Raw genomic sequence first — 13,820 nt, forward strand, 5'->3', positions numbered from 1 at the left:
GAAAAGGACTTAGCTGAAAGAATATAGGTCTTTTTCACAATTTTGTCAAGAGAGCTGGCTTATGTTTTAAATTTCCCAGTTTTTCTTTAATATATACAATATACAAAAGGCTGTAGTTGCTCACCTCCATAAACAATGCCAAACTGGCCTGAACCAAGCACCTCATCTGCAAAGATCTGGTAAACAGTACTGATGTCCTATTAGGAAAAAGTAAACAGTATTATTTACCTCTTTAAAACAATGTCAACATATCTGCCTGTTTTCATTCAAATACTTAAATACATTTTGTTTACATTAGAGGCAATTAATTTTCATAAAATACAATTATTTTATGAAACTTAGGCTTTCTATGTTCTAGAAAAGGTTAAGCCCAAATTTTATAATATGGCTATTAACATGCCAAGTATAATGTATTCCATAAGAATACTTTCAGGAGAAAATGCTTTCAATTTAAAAAATCTTATATTTATTAAGCAGTGAACTATAAAAAGTAAATTAACATACAAAATTAAGAATAAATTTTTATGTATTTTACCATTAATGAGATTCATTATCTTTGATTTAAAAGAAAAACTTGAAAACTCATATTATTGGGAATAGATAAGAGTGATGAAAGAAGTATGTATGAGAGAAAGTCTATAATTCAAATCCACTCCTCACACTTCCCTCCCTGCTCTTCCACTCTTTTTTTTTTCTTCTTTAGTATTGCTGTCAGAATATTCATGCACTAACTTGGGATTTTAGTGTTAGAATTCGATGAAAGAAAAAGTGGAGCTCCATGTAGCAGACCCACAGTTAAAGACAAAGTTTCAGGCCTGCAACCAAAGCTAGTGAATCTGCATATATGTTAAGTTATTAAAATTTTAAGGTTTGTATGAACCATTTTTATATGTTTCCCAACTTTAACCAACTTTTTGTTTAACCAAATTTTGGTTCTAATCATATTAGATAAGGGGGCATCCAATGTATATATAATTGTTAGAAAAGTTTTTTTTTTTTAAAACAAAGATCAATTCTGAATCTTTTCCCTTCTCAGTTATGAATGGATATATCCTCAAGTTCCTGTGGAATCATTTACAGTTTGTGCTCTCATGTTGAACACTCCTGTGCTCTCATGTTTCCCTTTCTCTCTCTAAAAATGTGGTGTCTATTCTACCTCCTATTAGGACAAGAGACTCACAGATTGTATCTCCTGGAAATTCTCTACCTCCAATAATACTACTGGATACCCAATCTTCATTGTAATCTTAGAAATCCCAAACAATATTTATATGTTAGAGCACTATAACACCTGGATGCTCCAAGTAGAAGAGAGATATTTTTTTTTAATCAGAGAAATTATATATAGCTAGTGAGCAAGTTCCTAATTTCTTTTTCTAGTCCCTTTTCCTTCTAATCTAAGGGTTGGCAAGTACAACTTGTGGGTCAAATCCAGTCTGCTTCCTCTTTTTATATGGCCTTGATCTAAGAATGGTCTTTAAATGACTGGACAAATCAAAGAACTTGTGATGTGACTATTATATGAAATTCAAATTTCAGTGTCGATAAATAAAGTTTTATTAGGACATAGTCATGCTCATTCATTAAAATATTGTCTATGGCTGCTTTCTTGCTACAAACTCAGAGTTGAGTAGCTGTATATGGTCTACAAAGCCTAAAATATTTACTGTCTGGCCCTTTACACAAAAAGTTTGCTGACCTGTTATAAAACCCCACACATACCTATGTATACCAGCCAAATTTAATTCAGTCACTTTTCCTTACAAGTACTGCATTTCCTGCTTCTCTCTATTTGCTTATCCTGGTTCCCTGTACTTGCTGATCCCCAATCTCATCCCTTCAGCACTTCTGTCAAAAATCCATTCCACCCTCTAGGAATAGGTCAAATTGCACTTCCTTTAGGAAGCTTTCCCTGCTGACCCAGTAAGAAGTGACTTTGAACTCTCTGAACTCATATATCACTTTGTGATAGTCTCATGTCACTTTTTCTAATGAAAGAGTTAACTTTGTTTTTTGTAATTTTTAAAATCTGCCTTAGTTTCCTCCATAAAGCAGAACTCCTTAGGGAAGTTATCACCCAAAAAGTATAGCCTAGTATCTTTAGGCAAATTGCTCAATACTTTGGGCTATGAGCTTATTGTTCTAATTAGATTCATTTTATTTTCCTTATTTTAATCCCTTAGTTTGTATACATTAGCTATGATGATTACTTACCACATTCTCCTGGATCTGACAATTAGATACAGAGATACTGGTAGATAAATCTTCTATAAAATATAAGAATGATATATGAGAAAAGAACAAAATTATTAAGACTAAGAATATTAATATTTACAGACGTGTGAATGTCCATGGTATATCATACTTAAAAAACAGGCTAACACAGTTAATATAATGTAGTGATGTACATTAAAAAAATTTATCTACACACATAATAGTAATTTATCAAGAGGAGACTGGTTAAGTAAAATTATGACACATCCATAGAAAGTAATTCTATCTAAACACTAAGTAAATGATGTAGATCTATAAACTGAGTTAGAAAGCTAGCCATGACATATTATTGAGTTAAAAACGGGAGCTGAAGGATAAAGAAGTGTTTGAATTAAAAACAAAAGTAAAAATATGATTACTTCTGGTGAATGGAGTTGGGAAACAAGGATTTTAGTTTGTATACACTCCTATACTGCTTGCATTTTTTTAAAAACATAAAAAATGTTCTATTACTTTGATAAGTAAAGAAAGTAATTGATAAGAAAAAAAGGGAAATATGAAAGTAAGCAAGAGAAAGGGTATCAGACATCTAGAATCTGAGACAATTCAAAGAAACAAGATATAAAATTTCCATTATAATCTCAAATATAAAAATATAAAACGTCATTAATAAGGAAATGTAAGCAAAGTATGTATCAAAAACAAGACTGTCAAAAAAATCTATTTTAAAATATTAAGTCAATTTAAAAATATTTTAAATAATTCAAATTTTCAATAGAAAAGGCACAACATCAACAAAATTAATGTGTTTAAAACTACTTTTCAGCAGTTCTAGTTTCCTAGTTTAAGGCTCAGTATTTATTTTCTTTCAAAGGCCTCCAAATCTAGCTCCATCCAGTTTTAATTTCTGTCACTTCCAGGAGAACTTTATTCCATATTATTAAAAGGACAGCAACAATGACAACTCAACAGTAATAGTATCACTTATGTGTCAGGCACTATGCTAAATGCCTTATGTACATTTATTATTCTTCCCACTTTAGAGAACTGTAGAGTCCAAGATCACATAGTTAGTAAGTTACAGAATTGGGCTTTCATTCTCTAGAATCTGTACTTTTTAATTCTTTTGCAATTCTGCCTTCAGAGAAGATTCTTAACCCTAGGGAGAGGTCCATGGATGGGCTTGAGAGGGTCCCTAAACCCTTGGAAACTACATATAAAAAATATTTAAGTGCCTATATTGTTTTCTGATGAAACACTCCTTGGTTTTAATTAGAATGTCAGAGTGTTCTGTCTAACCCCCTCCCCAAACTTAAGAACCATTGTGAAATATCCATCTATTCCTCCAAATCGTACTAAACATCAAACATGTACCATGGTCATGACTCTCATTCCTTTGATCACACTTGTCTCCTCAACTAGAGTAATACTACCCCTCCACACCTCCCAGTTAACTCTGCCTATCCTATTCCTGTCTGAGGTCCAAAGTCCAATCAGATTCTTCTATGAAATCTTGCTTACTCTTCCTATCCATATCTGAGTTCTTTTGAGTAATGTATTATTCATCATTTTTGCACTATACTGCTTTATGCTACCATCTAATACTTACTTATATATGTCATGTCTCCCTAAAGAGCTTTTATAATTTCTGTATTGCTTTTGTATTCTATCATAGCTCAAAGTCTTGCATAATGCCCAGAAGAGTTGCACAAAATAATATAGCTAAAGTGAAATAAACTATGTTTGGAAAGTGGTTGGTACTTATTTCAATTTAAATATATTTCTCTAATGAATGAATTATGCTTCCCCATAAACAACATAATGCCAATAGGGGGAAAGTATTATTGTATTATGACCTTTTGACTATTAACTGTTCACTTGAATCTTTAACATAATTAGGTTTAATTATATAAATTTTGTTGGTACAGAACATGCATTGCAATAATTTTTTTATACTTCCGAATGTTTTAGTATAGTATAATGTGAACTTTTAACACTTTATTGCTTGTTTATAGCCCATGATGAATCAAAATATTAACACTAGTAGTATACTTAACCCAATGAGACTTCATGGGGATGCCAAAAGCACTGCTCTGGACAGTGGTTCATAGGTTTACTTTCCTTTAATACTGACAACCATAAAAGTAGGTACTATTACAGAGAGGTAAAGTACTTGCCTAAGATCATGTAACAGGTTGGTAGAGTGAGGATTTTAATGCAGAGAGACTGACTCTGTAGCCTAGCTCTGGACATTTTATGTACACATATATGCTGTAACCAACATAATTTTATAAAAGAATTAACTAAGGGTATTGGTTTATAAAGACAAAACTTAAGATGATACTGAAAATATATAAAGAACACAAACGTACCCACAAAATGCTTAAGAACAAAAGAAGAAAAAGGCATCAAGAAGCTTATTGCTTACTGTGATCTTTCCCTTGCCCTGGAGAAGTGCAAACACTTGCTTGAGGGGTAACAGGCATGAGAGCTTGGCGAATTGCCTTTTCCCAGCTCTGTGCTACATCAAGTCCAACTCCAGTGGCAGCAAGAACAGGATTGTGAGAGCTGTCCCCATTGTTCTCACCAACAAAGTATACCATGGTATCAGTGATGATTTCAAAACAGTGTGGGTTGCTGCCTTGTGAAATGTTTGTGAAATCTCGTGGTGAAGATATGCGGAGAATTTCTGAAAGTGGAATTTCCTGAAGTAAAAAATTAAGTATTGGAAAATATGAATACATCTTTATTTTTATTTTTATTTTTTTTTCTTTTTTTTTTTTGAGACGATCACAAAACAGCATATTTTTATTTTTAAATACATTACAGAATCAAAGATGTGCATTTCCACAAACGTCATTAAGACAAACACAAGTATGTAGTATATAGAACACAGTCAAGTCTTAGACAGTGTCTGCCTTGAGTCAATCTGCATGTCTAGCACTCCAGAGGCAAAGCATGGAGCAGATAACTAAGTCAATGATTCAGGCCTGTAGCATGTCCTTAGGATGCAAAAAAAAAAAAGAAAGAAAAAATTAGGAGGGTAATTTGCCACAAATTTCAACACCTGTCACTTACAATTGTCATTAAATCAACTCCACAACTACTTCTCTAGGAGCTGCAGTCTGCAAGATATAACTCCAAAGTAAGTAAGAAGCAGAAATAATGGCAGAAAGCAGAATCCTGACTCAGCATAGGTTGTTTAAACACTCCAATCTGGTTCTATCCATTGGAGTAAACTGCAACAATAAGTTACGTTGAATCTACTTCCCAAGGCAAAAACTTATTTAAAAAAAACTCACCAGCTCAAAGAAAGTCATTAGTTCTCATTCTCTTTTACTGCCCTAACTGCTACGCTTACAATCTTGTTTTGTGTCAGTCTGTGACATGGCAAAAAGTGAGGCAAGCCAAGCAAGACTAAAAAAGAGATGAAGGGCCAAAACAAGCAATTGGGAACTGGAGCCTAAGGTAATGTGGAAGGTGAGAGAAACACCAAATACCTCCTTGACCTCTTCTGGACAGGCAATAATCATGAGACTTCCTAAGCAGCCTAATTGAAATCATAGTATCCAGAAGGAAAGCAGCAGCAAGTTGACAGTCAATCCAAAAACAAAGTAACAGAGGACAACAAAAACCAATCTCTGGAAGAAGGAATGATGTGGGGAGTGAAATGGAGGGACAGGGAACAGCTGCTTCAAGAAGAAACTTAACAGTGACGTCTATAAGCCCTATTAGGCAGAGTTACAATAGGTACATTTAACAATTAATGAATATTACTCAAGTATATTTGAAAAACATACAATATGTTTTTTTTAAGGCTGGTCAAGTGAAGCAGTGGGAGTCAAGAAGGAACAAAGGACCTATAATTGGTTATGACCAATTAGTTGTAAATGCCACTGCACTCGGACCAACCAATATTTTAATGTCTATATTTTTAAAATGTAAAATCCTTACCTTGTAATACTTTGATCCAGATTCATTTTGAAATAATGTTAGACATTTGCTATCAAGTCTCCAATAATGCCTCTTTCTCTGTAAAATAAAGATCACAAAGCTGTGAGGTTCAAAACCATGAGTCCTTCAAAGTACTTGTACTTTCCTTTTCATTTCCATTCATAAATTTGTATTTCTGAATAGGTTTAAAGTTCATGAGGTTCAAAATTCTCAAAATATAAGAAGGATACATAAAAAGAATCACTCCCACCATCATTCATATTCCAATCCTCACCCTTACTCCAGGCAAGCAATGTTATTAGGTTTTAGGGAATCTTTTTTAGAGAATTTTATGCATACACACATAGATACATCTGTTATATATATAAATGTGTGCACACACATACAAATATATAATTTACTTGTAGGCTAAATTTCTAGAAGTTGACTTGCTGGATCAAAAGATATGTGCACATGTAATTCTGTTTGATAGTGTTCAACTATTCTATTCAAGATTTGACCCAGTTGATAGTCTCATCAGTAACATGATAGTGCCTGTTTACTCACACCCTCATGAATGCAATACTGTTATTAAACTTTTTGATCTTTGCTGTACTGAAAAATAAAAACTAGTATTTTAGTAAAGTTTAAATTGTATTTCTTTTATTATAAATGAATTCAAGCTTTTATGTATAAGTCACTATATTGCCTGTATTTTCATGAACTCTCTATTCATATTATTTGCTCATATTTCCATGTTATCATCTTTTTCTTATTAATTTGTTGACATTCTTCACATATTATGGAATTAACCCTGGTTTAGAATGAGTTGAAAATACTTTTTCTAGTTTGTCATTTGTCTTTGCTTTCTGCCATGTAGAATTCTTTTTATGAGACTAAATTTATTGATCTTTGTTTTGTTTCTTTCCAATTGAGAGTTTAAAATGATTCTCCCAAAGTTTCTCCTTTTAATTTCTTTATATTTAAATCTTTCATACACTTGGATTTATCATATGTAAAGTGTGAGGTAGATATACAACTTTACTTTTTCTTATATGGCTACATGGTTGCCCCAACACTATTTATTGAATTATCTATCTTTCCCCCTGATGATTTGATAAAGCACCTTTGTGATAAACCACTGAATTTCCAAACGTATATACCACTTTAACTTCCATTTGGAAAGATATGAACTATAAATAAAACAACACACACACAACTGTAGTCTATACTGCTGTCACCATATAAAACTTCAAGTCAACTAAATGTACTGGGTACTTCATTTTATTCTTAGATTTACTAGAAAGTCTCTTTCAGTAATTTATTCAGCAAATTTTAAAAATAATAAAAAAACAGTAGCTGCTAACATTTATTGTATGCTTACTATATGCCAGACGCTGTTTCAAGCTTTTCTCATATATTAACTCATTTGCATCTATTAGGCAGATACCATTATTATGCCAATTTTATAGATGAATAAATTAAGACATAACAAACTAAGTAACTTTCCCAAGTTATCAGTTTTAGTAAGCCACAGACACTTAGGCAGTCTAGCTCCAAAGTCTGTGATCGTTACTACACTATGCTGATTCTTCAAATGTACTCAATTCCACAAGTATATGTATCCTTTCTCTTTGCTAGTCCTAAAAAATAACTTGTAAATTTACACATAAATATACAAGTCTACATAAGTCTACATAAAATCTACATAAAGCCAAACATGTTTCCTATCTTTGGTAATAACTAAGATGATTTTTCAGATGAAGTTGTAGTTCCTTCTATTAATATCTTTATTTGTAGAGCTTATAATGTTTTGGGTAATTAGTCTTTATTGTGGTACAATCCCAGACCCTTTTTGAATCTTGACTCTTCTACCAGGTTATAAAATCAATGCATTAAATATTCTGCCTTTTAAAAATTCTTTACAAATGTAACTATAATACCAGTGTTAATTTTTACATATTGCTGTAGTATATATAATGTCTTAATATATATTTCATTCTCATTCTGATTTTAAAAATTCACAAAATAAAACTCATAACAAAGTTTTACTAACATATTAAAATGCATGTGACACTCACCAGGTTATCCCTGCTGGTGTAATGGACCATCCAACCTTCCTTCACCATTGTGCTGCTCTTCCGCTTTGTGTGCTTGATGGATTGTACAACCCTCATTAGTGGAATGTTATTGCTCGTTGATGGACTAAAAAATATTTAAAATTTATCATAAATATTTGTGATTTTGATTCTTAAAAAATCATAAATACAGTAGGCTCATGAACTTTTTAAAGATAATCAAGCTAAAATCTTTCAAAATATCTTGGGAAAAAAACAATGCCTTAAGAAGGAGAAAATAAATTAATACTGTTATGATGATACATATTGATTATATTGTAAATCATCGTGATATGTCATTAATGTTTTCTGAGGGGGTGGTCACAAAAATATAAGAAAACAATGAACAGAGCAGAAAGCATTCTCCTCAATTGGAAGATTTGGAGTCTCGGCAAAGGGTCTTATTTGTGTTTGCTGTTGAAATTTTCATACCCTATGCAGCAATGATAAATTAGCAAATTCACCAGGCAAAATACAAGTCCATGTATACTCAAATTCACATGGCTCAAATGTCAATTCAGTCAATCAGGTTGTTAGCAAAAAGTACTTCTAGTAGAAGACATTTAAAAGGAAATGGTTTATAGATATTACGAATATTAAAAAAATGTAACAAGTCAAATTAGATAACATTGAAACATGAGTCAATAACTGTAGCTATAGTAAAAGAGCAATTTGGCATGTGTGTGGGTTTATGTAAAATATACTGTTTTGAAATTTGAGCCTCAAACAGTTAAATACTTTCTCTTATTAAAATATGAAGTATTCATGATTACGAAACTAGCTAGGTTCTGTATAATCTCTAAATTGGGTAAATATCAAATTAGTTAATAATGGTAATGATAATAATAGCTATAATTTAATGATAAGCCAAACTGAATTAATGATGACTCAGCCATGTGAGATTGATAAATGATCCATTTTCTCTAAATGACTCTTCGTTGCCAATAAAAAACACAATCTGCCAAAATGGTGACATTTTATGACAAAGTAGTATATACTATAGGCTACAAAAATTGAATTTCTATAAATATAGTGGGATATTTGAAAGTTTTTATAGTCTCACAGCACTTTTTACAAAGTGCTAACAGATTAACTCTGTGGTAATATGAAAACTGCCCCCAAGTTCATCACCATCATCTTTGTACAACATTCTTAGTATATTCTATACTGCTGTTTCTACCTTCAAAGTAAATCTGCCTGTGTCAAAACTGGTTGCTTTAATTTACCATTCAATACTGGCACTTTGTAGTGGCTATTCCATAACTAGGTATTATATCTACACCATATTTAAATAAGACATTTTCCTTTTTAAAAAAACAAAACAACTTCCCATCTTGAGTGGATGGCAAGAGTGATGTAATTTATTTCAGAAATACTACACTGCATGTAAAAGAATTAGACATAATTTAATTAGATTTTAAATTACATTTAAGGTTCAAAGAGATGTGGCATTTTCCTAATGAGATCCTGAACTGACTCTGAATTTAGAAATAGCTTGCAATACCTACATATGTGTTACCTGATTGTTTTAACAGCTTCTTCATCTCTTTCCACATCAAGATCAGATGGATCCAGGAAGAACATTTTATCTTCTGGGGGAGATGGTTCTTCTGTGTCATCTAAGCCCCGACTACCCTCACTATTCAAGTCATTACTGTCAATGTCCATTGGTATATCTGTATCTGTTCCCAGACTGGAAGGTTCTGGCAAAGTTTTAAACGAATTTCAGAGTTTTATATTAATGGGTTATCAATACATCTAAATACAGGCAGTCTATTAAATGGGAAAAAACAAGTTTTAAAACTCTTAAAATATAAGAAAAGATCTTTATGATTCAATATACAACATTTCTTAAAGAAGATACAAAGTACACAAATCATAAGGCACAAGGTTAATTAATTTGATTACATTAGAACTTTAAATTTCTATATGACCAAAGCTACTATAAACAGCAAAGTGAAAGATAAGTTGCCACTATTATATTATGGTCAACTGATTTCTGACATGCTAAGACAATTCAATGGGGAAAGAATAAACAGCCTTTTTAATAAATGGTGCTAGGGCAGCTTCACACTTGCATGAAAAATAATGATGTTGGACCCCTTCCTTAAATTAATTGAGTTAATTGTAAAAATTAACTCAAAGCAGATCACAGACCTAAAATGTAAGAGCTAAAACTATAAAACTTGTAGAAGAAAACGTAAAAGTAAATCTTTATGAACTTGGGTTAGCCAAGGCATTCTTAAATACAATACCAAAAACATAAGTGACAAAAGAAAAAAATAAATCAGACTTGAGTGACATCAAACACTTCTGTGCTACAAACAATACCATAACAAAGTGAAAAGACAGCCCACAGAATGGGAGAAAATATTTATAAGTCATATACTGGATAAGGGACTTGTAGCCAGAATATTTAAAATCTCTTACAACTCAATAATAAAAAGATAAATAACTTAGTTAAACAGGTAAAGGACCTGAATAGGTATCTTTCCAAAGAAGATATAAAAATGGCCAATAAGCATATGAAAAGATGCTCAACATCAGTCATCAGGGAAATGCAAATGCGATACAACTTCACATTCACTAGGACGGTGGTAATTAAAAAGCCAGATGATAACAAATGGTAGTGAGGATGCAGAGAAATCAGAATCCTCATACACTGCTGGTGGGAATGTAAAATGGTGCAGCTGCTTTGGAAAACAATTTGGTAGATCCTCAAAATGTTAAAACTACCATATGACTATTCCAATGTTACCAATTCCACTACTATGTATCTACCCAAGTAAATGAAAATACATGTCCATGGAAAAATTATGCTCTAGTGTTCATAGCGGCATTATTCATAATAGCCCCAAAGTGGATATATCTCAGGAGTCCACTAACTGGTGAATGGATAAATAAAATGAGGTATATCCCTACAGAGGAACAGTATTATATTTCTCAATAAATAAGAATGAATATTGACATATGCTGCAACATGGATGAACCCTAAAAACATTATGCTAAGTGCATGAGCTCAAATTCCAGCTCCAATCCTCCTGCCTCCCGAGTAGCTGGGAGTACAGGCATGTGCCACCATGCCCAGCTAATTTTTTCTATATAGCTGTCCAGCTAATTTCATTCTATATTTTTTTTAGTAGAGACGGGGTCTCGCTCTTGCTCAGGCTGGTCTCGAACTCCTGAGCTCAAACGATCCACCCACCTTGGCTCAGAGTGCTAGGATTACAGACAGAAGCCATGGTGCCTGGCCAACCAATAAAAATTTGAAAGATGCCCCAACTCACTAGTAATCAGACAAATGCACATTAAAACAAATATAAATAGTATTTCATATCTATTTGTCAAAAGGTAGGAAAGTACAAAAATATAAATACATGAACTATAAATCTAGAATAGACTTCAGTCATATAGAAAAACTATATTAATTTAGATTAATTGAAAGAGAAAACCAATCATGTTCTCTTGGTGGTGTTAACCAGTGCTGTGGTCTGAAATGTTCATGTCCTGACCCCAAATTCATATGTTGAAATCCTAATTCCCAAGGCAATGGTATCAGGTGGTGGGGACATTAGATGATAAGGGCTCTGACCTCATGACTGGCATTAGTGTTCTTATAAAATAGGCACAAGGGTGCCCCTTTGCCTATTCCACCATGTAAGGATGCATCTAGAAAGTGCCATTTATGAATGAGAAAACAGACCTCACCAGAGATAGAATCTGCCTGGGCCTTGGACTTCCCAGGTTCCAGAACTATAAGCAATAAATTTCTGTTGTTTGTAAGCCACCCAGCCTTGTTAGAGGAAAATTACACTGAAAGGCTAGAGTCTTTACTTCCTATTTGCAAAAAATTAGGTAAATGCCTTGTTTAGTATTATCTTGAAAAGAGGAAAAAAAATGGTCCCGAAGGGAAAATGTTTGCATAATGATTATTTGACAAAGAAAGAGACAGTGAGGCAGTATGGTGTGTTCTAGTAACTGTGGACTAAGGAGCCAGATCACATGGGCACACATTCCAGCTTTGCCATTTATTGGCTGTATTTCTAGGGCAACTTATTTAGTATCTCTGTGCCTCAGTTTACTCATCTCCTAATGCTTAAATGTTTAGCACAGTGCAGTCAATAAATATTAGAACTATGAAAGAATAGGGACAACAGCAGGGTTTTAAAACAAGTCCTTTTATGTCTAAAGGTAAAAGAGAATATGCAACCCTACTGGCTATATTAGACTACAAAGTGGTAGGTGGCTAGAGGAAAGATGGAAAGGCATAATTACTAATAAATGTGTACTGTCACTGATCTCTATCTTTTGCTTGATTATTAAATCAGAAAAAAAGTAAATTTAAATATAAAAGTAGATACAAATATAACCTCTTGCAAAGATAACACATGAAAGAATTGTGACCTTTTTCCTAATCTTTTTTTTTGAGACAGAGTCTCACTTTGTTGCCCAGGCTAGAGTGAGTGCCATGGTGTCAGCCTAGCTCACAGCAACCTCAAACTCCTGGGCTCAAGCAACCCTCCTGCCTCAGCCTCCCAAGTAGCTGGGACTATTGGCATGTGCCACCATGCCCAGCTAATTTTTTCTATATATATTACTTGGCCAATTAATTTCTCTCTATTTATAGTAGAGACGGGGTCTCGCTCTTGCTCAGGCTGATTGTGAACTCCTGACTTTGAGCAATCCGCCTGCCTCGGCCTCCAAGAGTGCTAGGATTACAGGCGTGAGCCACCGTGCCTGGCCTTTCCTGATCTTTTATAGAAATTAAGAAATAATTTTACCTCCATTGAAAGTAACCTCCCCAAGGCAGTCTCTTGGTACTTTTGATGCACACCGTTTATGGCAATTGAATTTGCAATCTAAAATAGAAATATTCAGTTTACTAATTTACATAAAAAGTCAGGCAATATCAGATACGGTCAGACTTTCTTTAAATCACTCACAGATGGAATACTATTAATATTAGTGATGATGATGATTTAAAATAATAACCTTCTATAAGTCACTTAACACCCACTCCCAACCGTCCACAAGCTCAGTTTCTTCACCTGTATAATGAGGCTAATATCATTTGTATTGCCCTGTCAAAATGTGATGGCAGCTCCATGTTTCCTTATCTCACATTCATCTTTCCACAGCCCTTTGAGTTTCTTAAGCTGACTAAATTCCTATCCAATGTATGTCAGATACATATTTTTAATTCCTAAGTATTAGGACCAGATGCTTATGCAAAAAAAAGATTGAGATCCAACACATATTTATCAGGAATTGAATAAGGGCTTTCACATATAACCCTGGGAGGAAGGACTGAGCTCAGGCATGAGGTTTTAACATAATAGCTCTCCTCAGCCTACAAGAAACCTCAGAGTTGACAGCACTGCAGATCAGTGTCAGGTACAATCTGTTCAACAATACTGTGTAACTCAGTAGTTCTCAAACTGTGGTCCCCAAACCAGCAACATCAACATCATTTGGCAACTTGTGAGAAACACAAATTCTTGGGTTCCACACCAGATCTATTATATCAAGCAACTCTGGGAGTGGGGCTGAGAAATG

At 33.4% G+C, this 13,820-nt stretch overlaps 1 protein-coding gene across 2 annotated transcripts in view; it reads right to left on the reverse strand.

Annotated features, from left to right (window-relative positions):
• PRKD3 (protein kinase D3) overlaps positions 1–13,820 on the reverse strand; it is a 70,749-nt gene that overhangs the window by 19,213 nt on the left and 37,716 nt on the right. For both annotated transcript variants that reach the window (XM_012788445.2, XM_012788446.3), the window contains exons 7-13: positions 13,046–13,123; positions 9,784–9,967; positions 8,229–8,352; positions 6,169–6,246; positions 4,643–4,919; positions 2,215–2,267; positions 125–197 (exon numbers count right to left, since the gene is read on the reverse strand). In XM_012788445.2, the coding sequence (XP_012643899.1) occupies positions 125–197; positions 2,215–2,267; positions 4,643–4,919; positions 6,169–6,246; positions 8,229–8,352; positions 9,784–9,967; positions 13,046–13,123 (867 nt within the window). The remainder of the gene's footprint in view (positions 1–124; positions 198–2,214; positions 2,268–4,642; positions 4,920–6,168; positions 6,247–8,228; positions 8,353–9,783; positions 9,968–13,045; positions 13,124–13,820) is intronic.

This window comes from Microcebus murinus, chromosome 3 (genome assembly GCF_040939455.1).
Source record: "Microcebus murinus isolate Inina chromosome 3, M.murinus_Inina_mat1.0, whole genome shotgun sequence".
NCBI lineage: Eukaryota > Metazoa > Chordata > Mammalia > Primates > Cheirogaleidae > Microcebus > Microcebus murinus.